The sequence below is a fragment of the Lycium ferocissimum genome, chromosome 7 (genome assembly GCF_029784015.1).
Source record: "Lycium ferocissimum isolate CSIRO_LF1 chromosome 7, AGI_CSIRO_Lferr_CH_V1, whole genome shotgun sequence".
Lineage (NCBI taxonomy): Eukaryota > Viridiplantae > Streptophyta > Magnoliopsida > Solanales > Solanaceae > Lycium > Lycium ferocissimum.
Genome location: NC_081348.1, coordinates 39,127,815 through 39,149,618, shown reverse-complemented (window position 1 = coordinate 39,149,618; position 21,804 = coordinate 39,127,815). Strand labels below are relative to the sequence as shown.

The window sequence follows — 21,804 nt, the reverse complement described above, 5'->3', positions numbered from 1 at the left end:
TCAGTTTTTAAAAGTTTAGAACTATAATCAAACCAAATAAAATAATAACCATAAGTTTGGTTATTGTCGGTTTGGTTCGATTTTTCGATTTATGACTAGCGGTCATGAGATTTATCAATAAAACATTAAAAAGTTGAAAAAGACATATCTTTTTTTTTTTGTTCAAACGATAACTTTTATTTATAGTTTAAGGTGGAATATTATTTATAGTTTAAGGTGGAATATACATCATAGAAACATTTTCACTATTAGTGATAGTGTATAGTACTCAATTTACCCAAAATTGCTAAATTATTACATATAGAGCTAGAAACTAACTTAGTAGTGACTACACCATTTTTGTTATCTTAATACACATACCTGAAAATAAAGTAGAGCATAGGAGCTTTTAGTTATTGGACATATTCATAAAAACATGAGCCTTAAACAATCATGTGAAATAAGTAGACCAAAATCAAATTAATGATTAAAAGGTATGAAGTATTTATAATTATTTATGAAAAACTAATGTTATACATATAAATAATTATAAAATTTATGTATATAATTTATCGGTTTGGTTCGGTTATTTTTTAATAGAACCATAACCAAACTAAATATTATCGGTTTGTAAAATTTACCAAACCAAAACAAATGTCAGTTTTTTTATTCGATTTGGTTAAATTTTCGATTTTGTTTTGGTTTTAATCAAAACCGTGAACAGCCCTATCTGTGTGCACTCTAAGTTCTCTAGACCCCACTTGTGGAGCAATACTGCCTATGTTGTTGTTGTTGTTGTTGTTGTTATTGTATCTTTATAGTAGTACTCCATGTTATTGCAAGTAATTTATTTTATTATATAAAGGTAATTTGATAAACTTCACATTATATTATTGATTTCTTAATATGCGTGTTTTTAGTTAAGGTGACATTTATTATGAGACGGAGGGAGTAGTAAAACAACATTAATATACTGGTAGCAGGGGCGGAGCCACATGAACCCCCTTCTGCGGAAAAAATACTGTTTATACGTGGTTAAAATTAATTTTTTATGTATATATAATAGATATTGAACCCCTTTTGACTTTTTCGTATATTTATTTTTTTATATTTTGGACCCCCATAGTAAAAAATTCTGACTCTGTCACTGACTGATAAGTAGAATATATAACTTAAACTTCTCGTCCTAATGGAGAGAATTTTGAACTAGAGAAATAGCCAATAGGTGGTCTAGAGAACGTATAGATGACTGCATAATAAGAACATAAATTTGAAGGGGCATGAGCATAAAAATCACAAGAGTCCAACGTTTTAGCACATCGATAGTCAAGCACTAGGACCACCTTTTGTTCTTTATATACATATGTATATATATATATATATATATAATGACCAACGTTTTCTTCTTTAAGTGGGATCTCATTGTCCATATAGTTACAACAATTCATACCGGATCATAAAATAAAACGAAATTATATCTATTTGGGCTGTTGGGCATCAATCATCATCTGATGTATAGTTAAAAACATGCATACTGAAGCATCCACTAGGTCCAATAGTTCGAGAACAATACTTCTGGTAATGCACAATGCTAGCATATCACCTCATTACATAATAAACACTTGATAGTTGATATACGTTGTGATCTAACATTAAACCAAACATAGTTTAGAGAAGCACTTTCTTAATTTACAGAGCCACATACCTTCCTAATTTGTCCAGTTTGTCCAGTGAGGACCCCAACATTTCCTAATTTCACCATCGATGCAGCAAAGTCTTTATAGAAGAGATAAGGGTGCAAGCTGTAGGATTTGACCATATCAGCAGTCTGAGAATTTGACATTAGAGCTTGATCAGATTCAAGAAGACCTGAGTTGTTCATAAGGTTTCTGTAATATGCATTGTCGAATCTCGTAACGGATTGAATGTCCAGTGGAGCAATCTTGGTGTTGGATCCATCTGTGTTGGGACAAGTGCTTTGCAAATTCGACAACATTGAAGAATCAAGATTTGGATCTGGCTTTCCAGAGTCTTGAAAGTTGAATAGTCTCCTCTTGAATGTGAAACATTGAGCAAAACCAATTGTGTGTGCTCCTAATATATCACAAGAGACAGTCGCGGAGTCAGAAATTCTAGGAAGGGATTCAAAAGAATGCAATAAGGTCATACTTGAGATTTAAAATTGTGGCCTAAACTAATTTGGACCACATTTGATGTTGTTACACTAGAAACTGTCGAGGGGATTCAATGATCTATATATACAACAAAGATTGTTCTTATCCTATTCTGCACTGTATAAGAACAATCCGCCCCTGATAAGAGAATGGGCAACACAAAGCCATATATGTTTTTTTCCTTTATAACTTCAATGCAGATTTAACTTTATGCGCGTATATGTTTGAGTGTGCTAAAGTTGAACATTTGCTATTTATATTTTGCACTAGGGAGTTGCCTCCTTAGGCATTTCTGAGTTCCAAGAGAGCTAATTACTCTTTGCTTTTGAAATTAATTAAGAATCAAGAAGATTAAAGGTACCTGAAAGAACTACTACGTCCTTTAGATCAAGACCCTTATCAGTAAACTTGGCCGTGATTTTATCTAGAGGCTCAAAGGGTGACGGTAATTGTTCATTTGCTGCTTTCTCACTTGCAGTTAGTCCATCTCGTCGACCAAGTAAGACTGGCCAAAATAGTCCTCCTGACTGAAAAAGGAAGACAGGAAAATTTATCATCTTTGGTTTATTTCTCGGCACATTACAATACTTGAGTACTTGTCTGCACATAAATGTTGCTACTTACCATGACAACCACTTCTCTAGCTGCAAGAGTTAATATATCCACACAAGATACAGTTGATGGGCAAGCTTTTTCAAGGTCTGCTTTTATGATGTCGATTACCTCATATCCTCGGACTGAATTGCGGTTTGGTGCAGCATTCTTCTCACCCTTGAAATCGTTCGTGTCATCAAGAAGCACGGATCCATCACAACCCTTATAATAAGCAAAAAGGCATTAAAAGAAAAGCATAAACTGATCAGCCGTCAACCTTATTAGCCTTCTAATTGCATCAGTTGCTGCATTAGAGTTAACATTCAAGAAAACAGTCCTGTCACTTCATTTATTTCAATACCAGGTAGCTATGATATAAAAGGAACTTTAACTGGAAACAATACTATTACAAGTGGAATAGCAGCATCATAAGTTCTGTACTGACATAGAATAGTATCTCTTGTAACTGCAGTTTAATTTCTTGAAGAACCAGAAACGATCTTACTCCAATTTCTATTCGAAGAAATTTTATAAGAATACAACAACAACAACATACCCAGTATAGTCCCACAAGTGGCGTCTGGGGAGGGTAGAATGTACGAAGACCTTACCTCTACCTTAAGAGGTAGAGAGGCTGTTTCTGATAGACCCTAAACTTCATAAGAATACACGAAACAGAAAAGAAGAAAAAGACTACAAGGGAAAGTTCTTTAAGAACAAGTGGACTCAGCTTACTTCCAACACGAAGACTTCATTCGCAATTATATCCAAGTACTAAGCACTAGTCAGCTCTAGAAATATCAAATACAACTTAGCCAACAGAGCCATCATACTCTTTCCATCTTTCTATATCAGAAAAGAGAACTTCTCCTATATGTAAAGTTCACTTTACAAAGTAATGAGTCTATCATGAGTAAATATTTTTGTAGTTTGGAGGCATAAAATATAGATATACCCCATGAAGAATCTTAAAAATGGTCAAAGCCCTATTTTGCTAACAGGAACAAACACTAACAATTAGGCAAGTTGAGAATATGGATACAATATGATAAGAAAAGCTTAGAGTAGGACTTGATATGCAATTCACCTGAGTTATGAGAATGTAACTAAGAAAACTTTAACACCATGATGCTTCAAATAAGTTTGAAAAGTATAACTCAATAAAATGCTGGTGATAACTTAAAGGAGAGAAATTACATTTACAAAACAGTCGTGAAAGTGCAGACGAAGGAGGGATGCAGCTATTCTGGAGTCATTACGGAGTGCTGCCCAAACATTCCAGCGAACGATTCTAGGCAAGCTGGTGCATGCTCTCTCATAGTAACTGTAATCAAGCTGACCAGCAGTTAAGGGAGACACAATACTGATCACACAGAAGAAAACAGTAAGGCAGGGGAACATACTATGACTTGCCATAACTTTCAAGTATTAAAAGCTAAGAATAATACTGATTCTTGTGACTTGTGTTGTGCTGCTTAGAGAAATTTATATACGAGAAAAGCTAAGTTACATTAGTGGACTTTAGAGTGGGCATGCCACTAATGCATATAAGAGCTTAATGGAAATGTAAGCACTACAATTTTATACGACAACCGGTATTTTTTACTAAAGGTCAGTGCTGGATGAAGTTATCCACTGACATTTGTTAATCTTTAGTACATTAGTTGGACAAAATGCAGCAAAGATATTTAATAGAGTTCCTGACATTGCATGAACTCCAAAAAGAGTTCCTTCAACCAACCGCTGATATAATTCACAGCAAAAGAAAGGTAGAAGTGCATGTTTATCAAAGCACTTATGCTTTCAATGGAACAGTGTTTATCCAAGAAATAAAAGAACAGTCTGGAAATAAGATCACCAATACCTGGCACAAGCACCGTCTTAGAAACTTAACCAGAAACTGCTGAACTTTTTAGCTACAGATGATGAAAAAGTCATTGAATAATATTCAACACACTGTTAACGTTTTTGAGGACCGATTATTGACTAAATTGGTTGATCAACAATCGACAATGTTGAATCTTGTTAACCCTTCAGAAACCAAATGAAAGTTCTGCTTACCAAAGAATAAGCAATGACCATGAATCAAGTTACAGCACTGTACCTGAACACATGTTGGCGAATTCCTTTCATCAAATAGATGTATTGGTAATTTGGAGTACCGTATGATACTGCATAGTTTTGTGTCACATTTATCCTGTCAATAAGACAAGATTTCCCAGAATACACATATCTCAGATAGTTTTTGTTACTTGCATCAGTCAATTTCATTATTTCCCTCAATCTCTTTAGACTTGTTATTAACATCTTTACTGTTTTCATTTAAAGCAAAAGATTTTTGTTTAAGTTAGATCAGATGTAAATCTCATTCTACTTTTGCTCCAAAGAAGATATGAAACAGACTTCAAATAACACAACTGAACATGCTATTGTCAGCATCCAGAATCTATGAAATTTTAGTATTTGTGTGGCTGCTAAGGATGTCAAACTTAGATACCTATTACCTAAATCAGCCATAATTCGATGTACTTGGAAGTGGAGATCACTAAAAAGTATTTTTCCAATAATATAGTTTAAAAGATGACAAAGAATTGATAATGAAGGTCCAGTTTTCAAATGAGACCGACACTAAAATATGAGATTTTAACATGTGCTGAAATTCCATTTAATTGAAATTGTTGCAAATAGTGCACGATACTGTCATTGCCACTGTGGTTTATTATCTTCAACTAGTGGCAAACACAAAATATAACAAGTAATGCGATCTGCTTAATAAATATAATCACAACATTACATGCATCTGTGGCCATTATATGCAAAACATATATATATATTATACAAAATGCAAAAACAAGCATGTATCACTTTTATAGCTTAGTTCCAAATTTTGTTTTCCGTTAGTGCAGTCCGTCATCCCACAAGGACCAAAACCAAGATGTCAACTTCTATTAGACTGCCGGTTAAAGGGATTAGACCAATGTATCTTAGAACAAAATGGTCATTCTAAACTATGGTTTTATGTAGGTCGTCATTCATAAAGTAGTAGATACTAGTAATTACTTACTTCACATACTGTTAATTACCATAAGTTAGATGTTAAGCATCCATAAGACAACATAATTAACATCAGCAACCTTAGGTAAAAGGAAAAGTAGCACGGTAGTTTTTAATAACCCCCCCAAAAAATAACAAACCAAAAAGTTCATAAAGGCTGAATCTTTAAAGTCAGAACCAAAAAACTAGACAAATCGATCATATGTAGATGAAGAAACTCGAAAACAAACAGACAGAGACAATTTAAAGGAAGATGCAAAAAAAAGCTGTAGTTTTGAATTAAACCCAAAAAGGAAAGTTAGGACTATGGTTGTTCAAAACCCCAAACAAAGCAAAAGGGGAAGAGTTCATAAAGAAAGATTGAATCTACAGAGATAATTAAAAGGAGAAAACAACCAAAAAAAATGGCCCATGCAGGTCTCGAACCTGCGACCTTCGCGTTATTAGCACGACGCTCTAACCAACTGAGCTAATGGGCCATTGTTGTGCTCTTTTTAGCTAATATCGTATTTGGTTGATATTGGTAAACCCGCTGCTTCCTCAAGATGGTTATATGGGGGCACCTGTATTTTAGGTTTACTGCTATCCAAGTTATGGATCAAGTTTAAAGAAATTTTAGATTATAACCCTTTAGTCCATGGAGTTTAGGTCATACCTTAAAAGAGACTTTTAACAAGAAAACTTGTAAAATTTACGAAAACTAGAGCAATTTGGGGAATATAAATTGCCTTTTAATACACAAAAATTCTGTAACTTGACTAGACATCCTGAATTTCTAATTCGGTGCCTATTACCACTCTGGTATCCATTTTTTCTTACCAAATTTGTAACAAGCTTTGGCTGGATATTTAATTTTTTTTCATGAGGAGCTACAGTCCTATGTTTTATACGCACATGATTTTATTTTAAATTAAATAGTAGTACTACTTATTTTCTGTGTAACTTGCACATTTTTTGGAATCCATTTTTTTGTTAGATTTGTAACGCGGAATTCATCATTTTCTATCAAATCTGTATGACTGTAACAAAGTTTAACCACTACAATTTATCTTAGATCATTCTAACATTCCAAACAAAAAGAAAAACGAATAAATGAGAGAACTGGCGAAGGAAAACAAAGTAAAAATATACCATTGAAACAAATAATCATCGTATAAACCGGCATGATAGGATGTTCATAGGCCTTAAAAAATAAAGTTTATGGGGGTCTTGTGTGTAAACTACCCCCTTGATGACAACAGGCAACAGCAATCCAAATTCCCCACTCTCTAAGGAAAAGTAAGGGGTTAATTTCATAGATGGTTACTCAATTTTAAACTATCTTTTGTAATATAAAAATCAGTTAATTTTACTCAATATCACAAGAAGTCACTATAATACTTTCTGGTTTTTAAAAAAAAGCTAATTCAATTAAGTCACTCAAAAAAAAAAAAATTGTAACCAAAAGTCATTCAACTTAGCCTAAATATCATAGAAAAAATTTCTGTTGTTTCCTATTAATGACTTGTGATACTTAACAAAGTTGAATGACTTTTGGTTGCAAAAAGTAGTCTAATGACTTTCCTGATGCATAGTTAAAGTTGTTTTTTTTCTATTACAAAAAATAGTTTGGTAATTTTAATACAATACAATAAAAAATTGAGTGACTATCTAGGAAATCAACCCGGAAAATGAATTTAATAAATTTAGTAACACAAACAGTTTGTGCACATTCGCTTCCTTTAATGTTTTTTACTAATGGCGACGTCAAAAAACTTCCTGGGAAATTACAGGCAAAATGCCTCCTTTTGGACGATCACTTTCGTGATTAATCCAAGTTCTTTTTCCTGGTCATCCTGATTAGTTATGCCAACAATTATCTCTTCTATTGAACTCACGGGAAACAAAAGAATATAAATGGTAGATCAATCTGATAATAATGCAAAAATAAGATGAATCAAATCTCGGATGTATTATAATAGCCCATGAAAGAGGTGGATTCCAGGTTAAAAAAAAAAAAAAAAAAAACAATAGTCTCATTCTCAAGCAAGCCTTTTAAGGACCTATATGCTGCTATACATTTTGTTGAATAAATGAATGAATCAATGCTCAAAAACAGTGCACAAAAGTAGAACGTAACATTATTTTCTTGACTCTCAAAAACTCTGAAATCCAAAATCTATTTTTGGTGACTATTTCCATAGTAACCAAAGGGGAAAATTGATCAACGTTCACATTAGGCAACATGTACTCCGGATATAACAGTAGTTGTAAGAGGCTTCCCTCTTCCCATGGTGAAACCTCTCGTTCCATCGGGCATTCTTGGCCCTTTTGTAACCTGTCTCACTGGTCCTTCACTTAGGCTCGACCCGCTGCTGCATTGTGGAAGTGCGGCAAGTAGGCCCCGACCACCATGAATTTGAGGACGCATTCTTAATTTCCCACGCCCTTTGTTCCATGATTTCTTGGCTGATCCTACTCCATCTTCAACCTACCATTTTTAATAGCACCATTATTTATACATTGACAGTGCATATAAGTTAAACCCATATGAAGAGAAAGTAGTTTTTTTAATATAGTTTAGGATGTTAACCATGACATTCTTACTTACATTATTGCTATCAGAGTCTTCAGAGGGCAGTCCATCTTCATCATCAAAACAATCAAATTCCGATTTCCTGCTCTTTAGAACAGACTTTGGCTGCAAATTTAACGAGCCATTTCACAAAAACATATTCGGGAAGGAAATTGGAGAATTGTGAAGCAAATGTGTGTAATTAAGAAGTGATTAAAGGAGACAGTAAATAATAGACTTACTGAACGTCTGAGGAGCAATCTCACTCGTAGGCCTTTTCTCCAGTTCCTTTCATCATTTAACTTCTCGACCTGATCGAATCAAAAGTAATTAGATTTAACTGAAAGGAAAGGCAAGTAAAATCAAGAAATTAATTTTTGAGCTCAAACGTATGGACGTACTGCTCTCTCAGCTGCTTCAGGATTCTCAAACTCAATCAGTGCATGGAGCTTCATAGCAAAATAACAAGAACCAAAAAACAAAAAAAAGGAATGAGGTTTTCTTCTTAAAGGAGAAGGTGTTGTTAATGAGAAATTTAGTTCGAGTCAGTTTTTAAATACCTTGTTGCTAATGCCAATGTCTCCTCTAGCACGCGACAAGTTTGGATCCTGGGGATGGCATACGCGGATGGTTTTGACACTTAAATAGAAAATATAACAAGTCAGTTTAATTTGCAATAGAAGAAACATAGCAAAATATATGAAAATTATTGATAAAGGGGCAAAGATATCACCTTCCAGCTACCTTGAATATTTTCTCAATGTTGTGATGAGAGTGATCATCTGGTAAATTCTCCGCAACAACTGTGCGTAACTGAAAGAAGGAAATTAGAAAGCAAAGTATTAGCACTTAAAAATGAACATAATCAAGACCATAGTGCAAACTGCAAAGATATGAGAAAATATGTGTACCTGCAAATCCTCTTTATCCTTGTCAGTAAATGGAATTCTTCTTTTAACCTTCTTGCCATCATTGCTTACAACCTTCATAAGAAAGTTCCAAGTATAGAAAAACTGAGTCGTGTATCGATATTCATAAGGACATTAATACATCAAAATCTGAATTTATAAAAGTACCAGCTTTGTAGAGGACAGGAGGGCATGAGCAAGTGTCTGTTGGTTGGTGATGAGAGACTTGATTTTCTTTGTAGCCGAAACAGAGGAAATTGGGACTGCAGTATTACAAATATTTATTAGAATATAAGAAAAAAACAGACATTAAAACAAAGTTGAGAATAACTTTTCTTTTCCTTTTAATACCCACCAAAGCCTTCAAGGTCCTTATTCATCTGTCTCAATAGGTTCTCATTTGCCAGCAAGCTCATGTCGCTAAGTTGGTATTCAACCTATGAATATATTAACATTTAACCATCAGATTATGGATACAAAATGCGGATTTTTTTTTTTTTTAAAAAGAAAAAAAAAGAAGCAAATAAGCCATGCGAGAGAAAGGTTAATTAGTGTCATCTATATCCCCCATTTATTCAGCAATCTCTACTCGGAGATAGAACAAGAAAAATTGAATTTAATTAATTCCACTTTGAAACAATTAGACATGCATGAGGTTTTACTCCTACCAAATAACAAAACCCTGTAACCACCAAGGGAGTCGTGGAATGATTTAACTTATTTCACCCTTAATAGTATGTCTTGTGTTCTAGACCTTGGAATGGAGTCCTTTTCTGGGCGATAAAACCCCCCATAATGGACTTTCTACTGCGTGAATCCGGATTAGTCGAGCCAGTAGGTCCCTAACATCAAATGCTTGAAGAAAAAAGAAAAACCCTACTAGCAATTTGTTCTATATGTAAAATTGAAAAGAAAGAAGAATGCAATAATTACTATAAGATCAAATCCGGAGCAATGTAGCACAAATCAACAACAACAACAATATACCCGGTGGAATCCCACAATGTGGGGGTCTGAGGAGGGTAAAGTGTACGCAGACCTTATCCCTACCTTGGAAGATAGGAAGGCTGGTTCCAAAAGACCCTCGGCTCAAGAGAAGCAATGAAGCACAAATCAAGAATAAAAAAGAAAATGAAAGAAACAATGACCTGTTTAATGATCTTGTTCTTGACATCTTCTGGAAGGACATCTTTTTGAAGCATAGCAGAGAAATTTTGATTTGGAATATAGGAAAGAGTGTCTTGATCACCCACATATAACCAATCAGAAGTAGCATTACCCCCAGAAAGATACTGGAAATATGGGTAAAAGTAACTTGAAATTGGGGTTGTAGTAGTAGTAGTAATAGTAGTAGTAGCATGAGATCTTGGTACAAATTCAGGGGCTTGGACATTGAATTTGAAAGAGGCACTATCCTCCTTATTACTATTACTATTACTACTTGTTTTCTTAACATCCTTAGCCTCAAAATGTGTTTTAATTTCTTGAATACATTCTTCAGCAACTCTCTCAGGTTGCAATTGTGCCATTATTGTTTGTTTTATCTTCTTTTCTTTTGTATTACAATTTTCTTGAAGATTTATGATTATGATAATTATCAGTAGTATTCATATCATACTGTTTTTCTCTTTCCTTTGATCTTGTTGAATGGTGGAGCGAGGAAGTCTCCATAAGTTAAGTAACAGCAAACGACCAGCAAGTGAAGTGCATCTAACTTTTACTTTCACAAAGACCAATTAATCATTCCGATGTTTGCTGACTACCTCTCCTGTGATTCTTGACCATGCTATAGCCACTCACGTTATTATACCTTTGGTCAAATAAAAAAGAAATCTCTTCTAGAAATAAAATCAAGACAGATTATTGTATATTTGAAAGAAACAACAACAATCCAAACCCAAGTACTCCCTCTGTTTCTTAGTTTTTGACTTAGCACGGCGTTTAAAAAATAAAAAGAGACTTTTGAATTTTGTGACCCAACATTAAAAAGGTGTATAAGGTACTAAAATGTCATTTGAATCTTGTGGTTATAAACTTGTCACGTAGGTTGGTAGAATTTTTTCGATTTACTAAATAAATAAAGAGAGACTCTTTTTGCGACAAATCAAAAAGAACAATAAGGCACTTAAATTGGAACGAACGGAGAGTAACTTTTAGAATAAATTTTCCAAAAACGTCCAAATGTAGGTGTGTGTGGGGGGGGGGGGGGTGTTGAGTTAAACTTGAGCACATTAAAGGAGGTCAAATCTATAAACAGATCAGGACCCAAGTGACCCGCAGTATAGTTTGGCCAAAATGGGTCAAATAATCGGTTATAACCCAATTTACCCAACAAGATCCAACCTTCCCTCCTTTTTATTTTTGTTTTAAAATGTGAAATTTAAACTATTATTTTTTTCTTAAATTATATAGCTAAGTTCTTCCAAATAACATAATTCTCAGTCTCCAAATTATTTTTGTTTTTGGATTGCATATTGACTCGTCGTCCCTCGGGTTACACCATTGTGACTCAATAGTTTGATGCGTTATTTTGAACTCAATTTGTTGAGTCAAGTCAACAATTTCATAAATCAAACCGTTTAAATATGAGCAAGTTGGACTAGTTACTAAAAATTGATTGATTTCGAGGCCTCTCATTTGGGCTTTTTGGGAAAGAAAAAGTGAAATACTTTGGAGTTTCTCATGCGGTGAATTATCTATGCAAGACCTACTTGCAATGATCTTGCTTGGAGAAAAGGCTCATTTTTTTTCTGTGAAGCCCATATTCAAGTCCAAAATCATTTCAAGTCCTCTTTATTTCTCAAGGAAGTGAGATTTTCCAACATAAGACTATCACACTCTCTTAGAGTAATATTTCAAGCCCATATGCAATTTGTTCACCCATTTTTCTCCAATTTGCTAGTAAGTGTTTGTTTTGCATAACTTTTTCTTAAAACTTAGTCTTCAAAAGTGTTTTCAGAGATTGTCGAAATTGGGGCAGCAGATTGCGATATATACAGTGAAGTTTTGGCTTGTAATAATATATAGAAAAATGTTGTATTGAGAAAAGAGAAGAATGAAATACGATAAGTTAAAAGCAAAATACGAAATATTTTGGGACCTAACGAAAGACAAATTTGTTTTTAGTTTTATGTCATTTTTACAAGAGATCTTCATTTTTACACATAAGAGATCTGAAAAGGTCATTTTCTTTCATCCAAATTATAAGTGGCCAAGAAATCTCCATTCCTCGTTATTTAGTTACTCTAAAATATGCAAGATAAACTCCCTCTCCTTTTTTGTAACAATTAATTATGGTTGGTAGTCCCTGAGAAAATATCTATATGTCTTTTGCTCTTACATATATGTCTGTCAAAAGCCCTTCTTATTACTATTTATTAAGATTGACCTTTAGAAAAGGAAATGGTTATTTTACACTTTACACCAATGACAAATTGCCAATGAGCTTACAAGCTAAATTAATCCTCTCGACTTTCATCAAGTAGTTGTCGTATCTGAATATATTTATTATTTCTCTATATAGTGATTAATCAATTTCTTTAAAGTCACATTACCTAGATAATTTTCTTTATTTATTGATTCTCTCTCTCTTTTTTTTTTTTTCTTTTTTTTTTGTTAAATAAGTTTTTCACAATGAATAGTTAATGAAGTTGATGTTACATGACAATTTGCACCTAATGTCAAGTTGTCATTTTATAATGTGAATTAAATACGAAAGTGATAAGGCTAGAGAAAAGGATATTCTTAATAATTCTGGAAGTACGATAACGACTTACTCGGTGGATAGAGCTCAAGATGAAGAGGCAGGAATAAACACAAACTATTTTGCCCATTTCTTTCCGGAAGAGTTGTTTATTCAATTTTTTCGTATTATCTCTAAATTCAACAAAATCTACCACTACAAAATTTTGTAGATACTTCTCTATTAAGGTCTCGAGTTCGCACCCTTGTATGAGTAAGACTCGTCGGTGTAAATTAGGATTAATGAACTCCCAAACCGAATACTGAACACTAAATGAGAAACCCTCAAAAAAATCTAATATTTAAATGCAAAAGAAACTGACAAGTTGATCAAGAGAAAATTTGAGATTTAATATTAAATGAGCAAGTTGGATTAATTTGATCAGGCCAAATTACCCATCCAAAAGATCTCCTGGATCAAATATGAGTCGAAACGAAATAATTGAGCAAGAGATCATAAGTCAAAACATGTCCAACTCAAGATCATTTTTTCAAATAATTTTTTGTTGCAAATATATTAGAAGTAATCTCGAATCACTAAAGTTGGGAGAACAAAATACTACCTACACACCAAAAAATCACCATAACAAAAGATAAATAGAAGGGCAAAAATACATTCAATATTTGTATCACATTACATCTTATCATAGGTCTACTAGAGCTATTACATTAACATATTAAACAATAAATGCAATAGTCATTCTTCTATCTCTGTGTTATCCTACGCTTACCCCTTTCTTGTCAGGAAATGCATATGGTTGATCAACTTATAATCTTCGGGGACATTAATGATCCAAAAATGTGTCAGACACAATCACATGTTGAGAAAACTTATAAATATCCATATGACTACTTTGTATTTTCCCATCCTTTCAAAAGAAGAATAGCTTACTTTGATGTACGATGATTGATACCACGGTGTACAAAGCAAACCGACAAACCGCACTAAATCGATAAATTAAGTTAAACTGAAAAAAAAAATTCTACTAGTGGTTTGGTTTGACTTGGTTTGGTGTTGGAAAAAAAAAAATTCGACCATAATTGGTTTGGTTTGGTTTTACCTAAAAAAAGTCAAACCAAACCAAACCGACCCGACGTTACGTGTATTCGATTTTTAAAATATTTTATACATAAAAATATTTATTTGTAATGTAATTTGTAACTATTTCCTAAAAAATTTCATAGTTTTTTGTCTTTTATCATATTATTTTAAGCTTGAACTTAGAATTTTGAATGCCAATAAATTTTATATCCCATGGATGTTAGTAACTCAAATAATGTCTAAATCAAAACCAACTCAACACTAATGCTAACAAAAGAAATTCAATTCTAACACTAGGAATGACAGTAATTTTGGATATATATTCTTCAATTTTGCATAATTGGTTTATAGCGTAAAAATATATAGCTTAATTTTTTTTCTTTGTCTTGTAATTAATACTTATTAGCCGTACTTATTTTAGCATAACTTTATATTAAAGTCATTTTCTTTATGGCTTATTAATTAGCAATACTTATTTTAACCGATTTTATTATCTTTTTTGTTGAATATTTTAATACAATGTCATCACCCATCTCACATTTTGTGTTATTTTCTTAAGAAACACCTTAGTTATATAGTTGTATTTTACCCGGACTAAAGAAATATTTGAAGTAAAAGTCATATGTTTTGTATGAAGACTTTTTTGGAAAAAAACCCAAAAAACCTGAAAAAATCGAATAACCCGAAGTTGAAAAACCCGAATTTTATTGGTTTGGTTTGGTTTATAAATTTAAAAATCCGACGCATTTGGTTTGGTTTGGTGTTTAAATAAGGAAAATTTACTTGTCATAACTACTTCTAAGACCTATTTATGAATAATAACTACCTTTGATTTTATTTATTGTTCATAACTAAAATATTTTCTTAAATTACACATCATAACTAATGTCCCGTATTTCACAAGTTTCTTTTTAAATTAGTTTTCTCTCACCTCTCAAATTTATTTCTCCCTCACCCTTCTCTTTCTCTCTCTCTCTTCCCTCTCCTGCCCCCAGATCTGTCAGATCTATTTCCCTTGCCTGATTCCTTCAAATATGTCAAGTTACTTCATCAGGAAAATTGTTCAAGATTGTGACAAAGGGAAGTGTCGAATGACAAGAACTAGTAACATGTAACTCTTCTTGATGGCATAGAGCACATAATCTCTCGCAATCCTCGTCGAATTTCTAACACTAGAGAGCTCGTACCCCTTCTCGATTTAGTTATGGAGGCAACTCTTCCTTTGATGTTGCTATAAATCGGTTCCTTTGAAACTTTTAAGTTTCTCGATTTATAAATCTCGAAGAAAAGGAGTGACGTTTTGGTTTGTTCTTTACTTTTTCGACACGCCACTTCTTCTCCGCGGTGGCAGCGGTGGTTCACCGGTGGTTAAACGCATATCCACCTCCGATGAGAGTTGTGGAGCTTCATGCTCACCAAGTGTTTGATAAAATGCTTCAGTATATTTCGTTGTATTTCAATGTATTTCTAATTTATGAAACAATTTTCTGATATATTTCATTGTATTCCATTGTATATATGCATACTACAATTTTATATTTCTTAAACAATCAACCATATTTTATTGTATTCCGGTGTATATTTTTACGTATTTGGAAGTATTTCTAAAAGTTTGGAATGGAGTAATTTGGAGAGAGAAACGTGGGTTATTATGGAACTTCAACAGTTATGCGTGATACATGGTTGATTTAATTTGATTTACCATTTAAAATGAAAGAAGAGAATCTGTTCCATATATACAGCCTATTTTGACTCTGTGATTTTATATTTCAGTGTATTTCAAAAATGCGAACTCAGTAAACTTTGTATTTTAAGTGTATTTCCCTATTTCAAAAACGCGAAATACAACAGAAATATAACAAAAACTAGCTACGATTTGTAAATATAGAAAAGTAGCTATAAATTGTTAGAAGCTGTTAAAAGGTAGCTGTTTATGTAAGTAATCCAAACCAACCCGATCCATGTACACCCCTAATTGATACATCTAATTCATTGTGTAAATTCATATACTGATAATTTTCTTGATCTTTTTAAAGTAAAACTACATAAAACTGATGGTAAGTCACACAAAAATAATAGCTATAGCCTATAAGAGTGTCGGTTCTTTTTTAAGAGCACAAAATGATTATTTGTTTATCCTTTTCACTAAACAGTGATAGTTAAGAAAATGGGGCTATCTTTGTGGGCGCACTAACCAAATCTTGTTCATAAGATTCTTTCTCTATTATTTTGCTGGTGAAAGAGACTTTTTTGGCATACTCTTGTATATGCATAGCAACACACATCTTAGTTTTCGAATTCCTTTTAGTTTTGAGGAATTTTTTAGTATTTTAAAATTTTATTTTTATTTTGTATAAGGCTGGCTTGAGATAAATTTAATTGGAGAAATTTGATCGGTGAAGATTTATATAGTCAATCCTGTCTAGTTTGAAATTGTAGTGCAATTACTATTGATTCTTTCTCAAGTAAAATAGGTTAAATACGCAATAAATATGATTAGTGCGAATTTACATAGTCGACGCAACATTTTTGGAATTAAAACATAATTATTGTTGATTCTTTTCTTAAGTGGAATAGGTCAGAGAAGTAATTCTCACCCTTCCCACTTCCCCCATTTTTTTTTTCACACAACACCCATTAATTTCATGTGATTGCTCTGACTCAAGGAAGGAATTTTTTCAACCAGAGAAACTTGTTTTTTAGGACAACACCCCACAAGATTTGTTGGTTGAACAATGAATAGAATCAAAGATCCTTCAACTTAACTCCATATATTAATTTGGACTATTCTTTCTTTGCCTTTATATGTGTGTGTAGATTCTCCTCTTTTTTCTACATCAACTTGCTTTTGTTTATCATCTTTCTCATTGTCTTCTTTCTCTTGATTCCTCATCTTTTTCAGTTGCATGGTCAATAAACAAATGCCAGATTCGTTTCTTGATGTCTACAAGTGCTTTTGTTTTACATCTGTCTTGAAGGAGCAAAAGTGGTCCATATATTTATTTTTAAATATAAATGAATATAGCACAAGGAAACTACCTAATGCTTGTAATAAATGAGCAAACAGACAGCATATTTAATTGAAGATATGTATAATAGGAATGAGTATCTTGCAGAGGATAAGACCAAATCTTGCCTTGTCAATTTTACTTCACAAGATATCTAATGATTCTTTAAGAACATGAACCTAGATATTTAAGTGATTTAATTATAGGATAGATATAATTGGAAGGATCCTAACAGGTCATAGCACAACTTATACAACCTGCTACATAAATCAATTCTTGATCCACATAAAGAGCCGCTGAAGTCATGATTGCTAAATGAATTTGAATTTTAAAATTGGACACTAACTAATACTAGATGCTTCTATTCTTCTCCTCCTTCTTCCTTTTTTTCTTTTTTAATTTCATTTCCTTTTTGTTTCTCCAATTAACTGATCTGATTTTTCTTGAGTCACAGACTAGGACACATAATAAAATATAAATTAAAAAAAGAGAGATTTACGCTAGAAATTGCATTTCAAGCTTTTGAATGTGGACCAAGACCTTGTCTTGTGGAAGACAAAAGCTATTGTTTGGTGGCTTGGGTCTTGCCTAATCTTAGAAGGCATCCCTGTTCCACTTTCTTAAAGGAAAAAAGTTTCTCCACATATTTCTTTAAATCAAAGTAATCCTTCAGAGGATAATAAAGTATAAGTTAGAAGTCTTTGGAGAAGAATAAGTCAAGACACCAAAAGCATCAAGAAATTCAAGTGCAATAACTCTCAACAGAAAGCAAGTAATAATAGTGATGTATTTGATCCCAGAGAGGCACTGCTCTTTCATTTCTCAAGTGTTGGACTTAAATTCAAGTTCCTTATACCGAAACAACAAACAACTAGAACACGGTTCAAAATGCACAGACAAAAAAGGAGATCTAATCCTGCAAAATTTCACATCTCTCTCAAGATTTATATATAAGTATTATAGGGTATCAATTTATAGTAATTAATTCCTCCAATGTATAACCTTTATCTGCAAAATTCATGGTGGAGATCTATACATCAATCTTTCCAGAGGTGTGAGCGTGATTTTTCCAGCTGTGACTCTCGGATTTTACATCGTCTTCTTCTTCCATGCTATCACACAAAGTCGTGGAAGTACCTCGGGAACTCCCACCCAGGTGTAGAGGACCCTGAGGGGAACCAGATTGGGAACTGCTCTGCTTTGAGGATTCTCCGTATTGGCCTTGGGACATCCATAAATTTCCCAGAGTTACACCAGACTGATTTGCTGATTGAGCCTGTGTATTTGGAATTCTTCGTGTATGAAGCCGATATTTCTGAAATAGTATAGAAGTATTTATTAATATGGTCAATTCAAAAACAAACAACATATAAAGGTACTTCACTAAATAGTATGAGATCAAACTCACCTGCAAATGACTCTTTACTTCATCATTGGTTAAGCCATCCACTTGCATAAGCTCTCTAATCTGCTTAGGAGTTGCAACTGCAGAAAACCATTAAAGAGTATGAGCAAGATTTGAAAATTGACCGAACAACTAAGATGGAAATGTTTAATACAATGTTATTTCAAGATTCTGGCAGCTATTGAGAAATCATTTCAGATATATTTTCAGTGGAGGACCATACTTTCAGTATAGCTAAGATGTCGATTCCTAACTTCTATATACCAAGCATTCATGAAAATGTACACAGGGCTCCAATGATCCATACAATAATCAAGAGTTAAATTCTCCTAATTCATCAAGCACTAAGTCTAAGTCAAACACCAAGGACTCGTATGCTAAAAACAAAACGTAAAACCTATAGAAAACCTTGAATTGGGCACCTAATTCTATTATACAATAAGGAAACAAAAGAGTCATATTCTTGCAAACAAAATGGCATAAAGTTTTTCTGCGCTTGAAGAATAGTTAAAGTTTACCTTGTGAACCACCAAGTTGTTGGAGTGCATCAACAAATCGCCTATGCAATTCTGGTGACCAGCATCTTCTTTGCTTTCTACTAGCAGACTGCTGTTGAGCCAGTGATCCAGTCCTTATTACATTAGATTGGCAACCAGCTACACTAGATAATCCACCTCCGCTACCATTATGTTTCGTATTCAAACCACTAGTCACAGTATCCTCCCTCAGCTTCGTAATTCCAGGAGTATGAAGTGATAATCCTGGTACTCCTGGTAGTTCATCTTTATTGTCCTTCCTAACCGCTGTCACTGAGAAACTAGAAAGCCCCTTGAAAGGTGAAAATGCCTTTCCAGTATTCATGGCTTTACATGATTGGAATGGATCCTCAGTTACTGAACTATTTCCTTCTTCAGGCGATCTTTGAGTATCCTAACAAAGAGTTAAAACCAAAAAGTTGATCAGCAAAGATGAACAACAAAAAATCCGATAATTTCATAATCAAGTCAGTTATGTTCTAACCAGTTTCAATTCTGATTTGGATCGTTGTTTATTATTCGCTTCATCAGTATTTTGATCACCGTTCCAGAGCTGCACAGAGCTCATCCAACTCATCTTTTCTCTACTATTATCCTTATCTTTAATGATTTCAGCTTTAGTATCTTCATTAGAACTCTTCTTCAGTGGAATGAATTCTTCCAATACTGGTTCTTTTCTGGATTTTCTATAATGCGCTGATTCTGCTCTCAGAGCTACTATAGCTGCAATAAACAACCATCACCAGAGGAAAACAATTAACACCCTCAATTTTCTCCATTCAATAACATTACAAAAAGAACAATCTAAAAACATACACATAGTAGTACTAAAATACAAGAAGAATCTTCAGACATCTATCTTTTTACAATCTATTGCTTTCCCATTCACATAATCAATAACTCCAAATGAAGGGTTGATTCCTCATATGGTCACTCAACTAATAGTAATTATCTCAGTAGCCTTTCTTCTTGATTCCAATTTTCCCTTAACAAAGAAAGCGACTTTCTGATACAATAACTATTAGTTGAGTGACCATCAACTCGACAAATGAAACATTACCCACAAGTAATCAATACGCAAATAACATTACACAGCATAATAACCAAATATCATACCAAAAAAAAAGGAAGAACTAACCATCTTTAACAAGAAGGACACAAAGGGGAAGCTCGCGTTTAAAAGCATCAATTTTCCTCATTTCATCTTCAAGTCTGGTAATATAATCATCAATTTGTGAGAGTTTATCAGGTACGTTATGGATCAAAGAGAGTTGTCTAAGAAAATCAGTAATAGATGTGGGAATGAAAGTAGGTTTGCAATCTAAGCTTAATTCTGGTGGTGGCCCGATCGAACCCATTTCTTACAGATCTTCCACTATCTCAGATTTAGATCTTTAAATTGAATCTTTTTGCTTCAGTTGCTCTCAGAATCAATAAATATGGAACCCCAAATATGCAAAAAATAAGAAATTAAGGAGAGAAGATAATTAATGGCATATATATAGACGTATATATTGACTGTGGAGAAAAAAAGAAGGGAAAGTTGGTATTTGTTGGGGGGGGCGGGGTAAGAAGGAGAAGATTCTGTTAAACAACGCTGGTTTTTGACAGAAAACAAAGAAGGTCTATAACCCTGAAAGGTATATTTCGTGTCGTCGCATATTTTATCTCGTTAGATTTAGATTCCCCATTTTCAATGGTCTAAATTGTCCTCCACACTTCTCTCAATAGTATATTATTCTTTCTTTCCCCTCTTTTCGTATAGTATAATAATCCAAATAATGATAATAACATATATTATTAATTACTACAATTAAAACTCGTTTGGTTTGAAGGATAACATTAATTAATCTAGTTTAGTAGTATAAAAGTTTATACTATTACTTTATTTATTGTCTGGTTTAAAAGCTCATTTTTCTAACATTTTGAGATGAAAAGATATAAACTTATTTTTTAAATATTAATTTCTTAAAATATATTTTTTAATGAGAAATAAAAATGGATTATTTATAAAAAATAAGTTAAAATTAAAAATTAAAATCATCATAAACAAAGAAAAACATAAGAGAATGAAATTACGTGAAGGAAAAATCAAAAACCAACCTGGAAAGTATATGTACGAATTAATAAGAGATATAAATTTAATTTGATTTACTCACTCATTTGAACAACCTTAACATATCTAGAAAAAAAAATGAAACTTTTTATTTATGATAAATATAAAAGTTATACGTTATCTGTACTATTATACAAAGCAAGAAATTCCAATACAAAATTTTGATCGACTTTTCTATTATTCATAAGTGCATTACATGTTGGATAAACTTATAATGACAATGATAAGACACCCTGTCGTGGTTTGGCGTTGAGTATGAAGTCTTTCTTCTGCTTTAATTATATGAATCTGAGTTCGAATCCTTGTGGGAGCATCATTTTCCTACCACAAAAATACTTTTAATTACAATTAATCATGACCAAACTTTATTAATTTCTTGTATTCATTATTTGACCTTTTTATTTTATACAAAATTATCTACCACAAATGAGCTTTTTGTTAAAAGAGTTACAGTTAATTTTTAAAAGACTTTATTACTATTGTCTTGTGATCATTACTTAGCAATATTTTGGGGTTTAATTCTTAGCCTAAAGCAGAAGCTTTAAATAACATTACTCTTGAGCCGATCATAAACTAAAATTGGAGTATGAAACGCAGTATTTAAAATCTAGTATTGATTAATATTTAGTTTAGTTTTCTAAGTCAAGTATGAACAAATTATGTGTGTGAATATAGTACATAGAAGCACAACCA

General features: G+C 32.9%; 3 protein-coding genes and 1 non-coding gene across 4 annotated transcripts; all 4 read right to left on the bottom strand.

Moving 5' to 3' along the window:
* Positions 1 to 1,495: 1,495 nt before the first annotated feature.
* Positions 1,496 to 4,202, bottom strand: LOC132064910 (peroxidase 10). Its single transcript, XM_059458082.1, has 4 exons — positions 3,945 to 4,202; positions 2,778 to 2,969; positions 2,515 to 2,680; positions 1,496 to 2,073 (listed from the first exon to the last, which is right to left on the bottom strand). The coding sequence occupies exons 1-4, from the start codon at positions 4,161 to 4,163 to the stop codon at positions 1,664 to 1,666; spliced, it is 987 nt and encodes a 328-aa protein (XP_059314065.1). The 5' UTR covers positions 4,164 to 4,202; the 3' UTR covers positions 1,496 to 1,663.
* A 2,004-nt stretch (positions 4,203 to 6,206) lies between these two features.
* On the bottom strand, positions 6,207 to 6,280 carry TRNAI-AAU (transfer RNA isoleucine (anticodon AAU)). Its single transcript has one exon. It is a non-coding gene; the product is annotated as a tRNA-Ile (tRNA).
* Positions 6,281 to 7,686: 1,406 nt separating this feature from the next.
* Positions 7,687 to 10,891, bottom strand: LOC132062829 (la-related protein 6C). Its single transcript, XM_059455310.1, has 10 exons — positions 10,412 to 10,891; positions 9,619 to 9,700; positions 9,432 to 9,526; positions 9,267 to 9,338; positions 9,089 to 9,168; positions 8,916 to 8,994; positions 8,757 to 8,804; positions 8,598 to 8,666; positions 8,392 to 8,481; positions 7,687 to 8,271 (listed from the first exon to the last, which is right to left on the bottom strand). Exons 1-10 carry the CDS (start codon positions 10,790 to 10,792, stop codon positions 8,017 to 8,019), a joined length of 1,251 nt encoding a protein of 416 aa, XP_059311293.1. The 5' UTR covers positions 10,793 to 10,891; the 3' UTR covers positions 7,687 to 8,016.
* A 6,928-nt stretch (positions 10,892 to 17,819) lies between these two features.
* LOC132064909 (transcription factor HHO6) lies at positions 17,820 to 20,532 on the bottom strand. The gene is made up of 5 exons (XM_059458080.1): positions 20,134 to 20,532; positions 19,480 to 19,718; positions 18,978 to 19,389; positions 18,463 to 18,539; positions 17,820 to 18,369 (listed from the first exon to the last, which is right to left on the bottom strand). Exons 1-5 carry the CDS (start codon positions 20,351 to 20,353, stop codon positions 18,085 to 18,087), a joined length of 1,233 nt encoding a protein of 410 aa, XP_059314063.1. The 5' UTR covers positions 20,354 to 20,532; the 3' UTR covers positions 17,820 to 18,084.
* Positions 20,533 to 21,804: the final 1,272 nt, after the last annotated feature.

Bases quoted from the DNA above. Each gene is read 5' to 3' on its own strand.
- LOC132062829 (XM_059455310.1), bottom strand. From the start codon at position 10,792: ATGGCACAATTGCAACCTGAGAGAGTTGCTGAAGAATGTATTCAAGAA. The intron at 9,701-10,411 runs GTCATTGTTTCT...ATATATTCATAG, and splicing joins AGAACAAGATCATTAAACAG to GTTGAATACCAACTTAGCGA. The intron at 9,527-9,618 runs GTGGGTATTAAA...GTAATACTGCAG, and splicing joins TAAGGACCTTGAAGGCTTTG to TCCCAATTTCCTCTGTTTCG.
- LOC132064910 (XM_059458082.1), bottom strand. From the start codon at position 4,163: ATGGCAAGTCATAGTATGTTCCCCTGCCTTACTGTTTTCTTCTGTGTG. The intron at 2,970-3,944 runs GTAATTTCTCTC...GCTTATTATAAG, and splicing joins TTCACGACTGTTTTGTAAAT to GGTTGTGATGGATCCGTGCT. The intron at 2,074-2,514 runs GTACCTTTAATC...GTGATATATTAG, and splicing joins GGACGTAGTAGTTCTTTCAG to GAGCACACACAATTGGTTTT.
- LOC132064909 (XM_059458080.1), bottom strand. From the start codon at position 20,353: ATGGGTTCGATCGGGCCACCACCAGAATTAAGCTTAGATTGCAAACCT. The intron at 18,540-18,977 runs GTAAACTTTAAC...GGTTTTCTGCAG, and splicing joins ACAACTTGGTGGTTCACAAG to TTGCAACTCCTAAGCAGATT. The intron at 18,370-18,462 runs GTGAGTTTGATC...ATACTATTTCAG, and splicing joins AAGTAAAGAGTCATTTGCAG to AAATATCGGCTTCATACACG.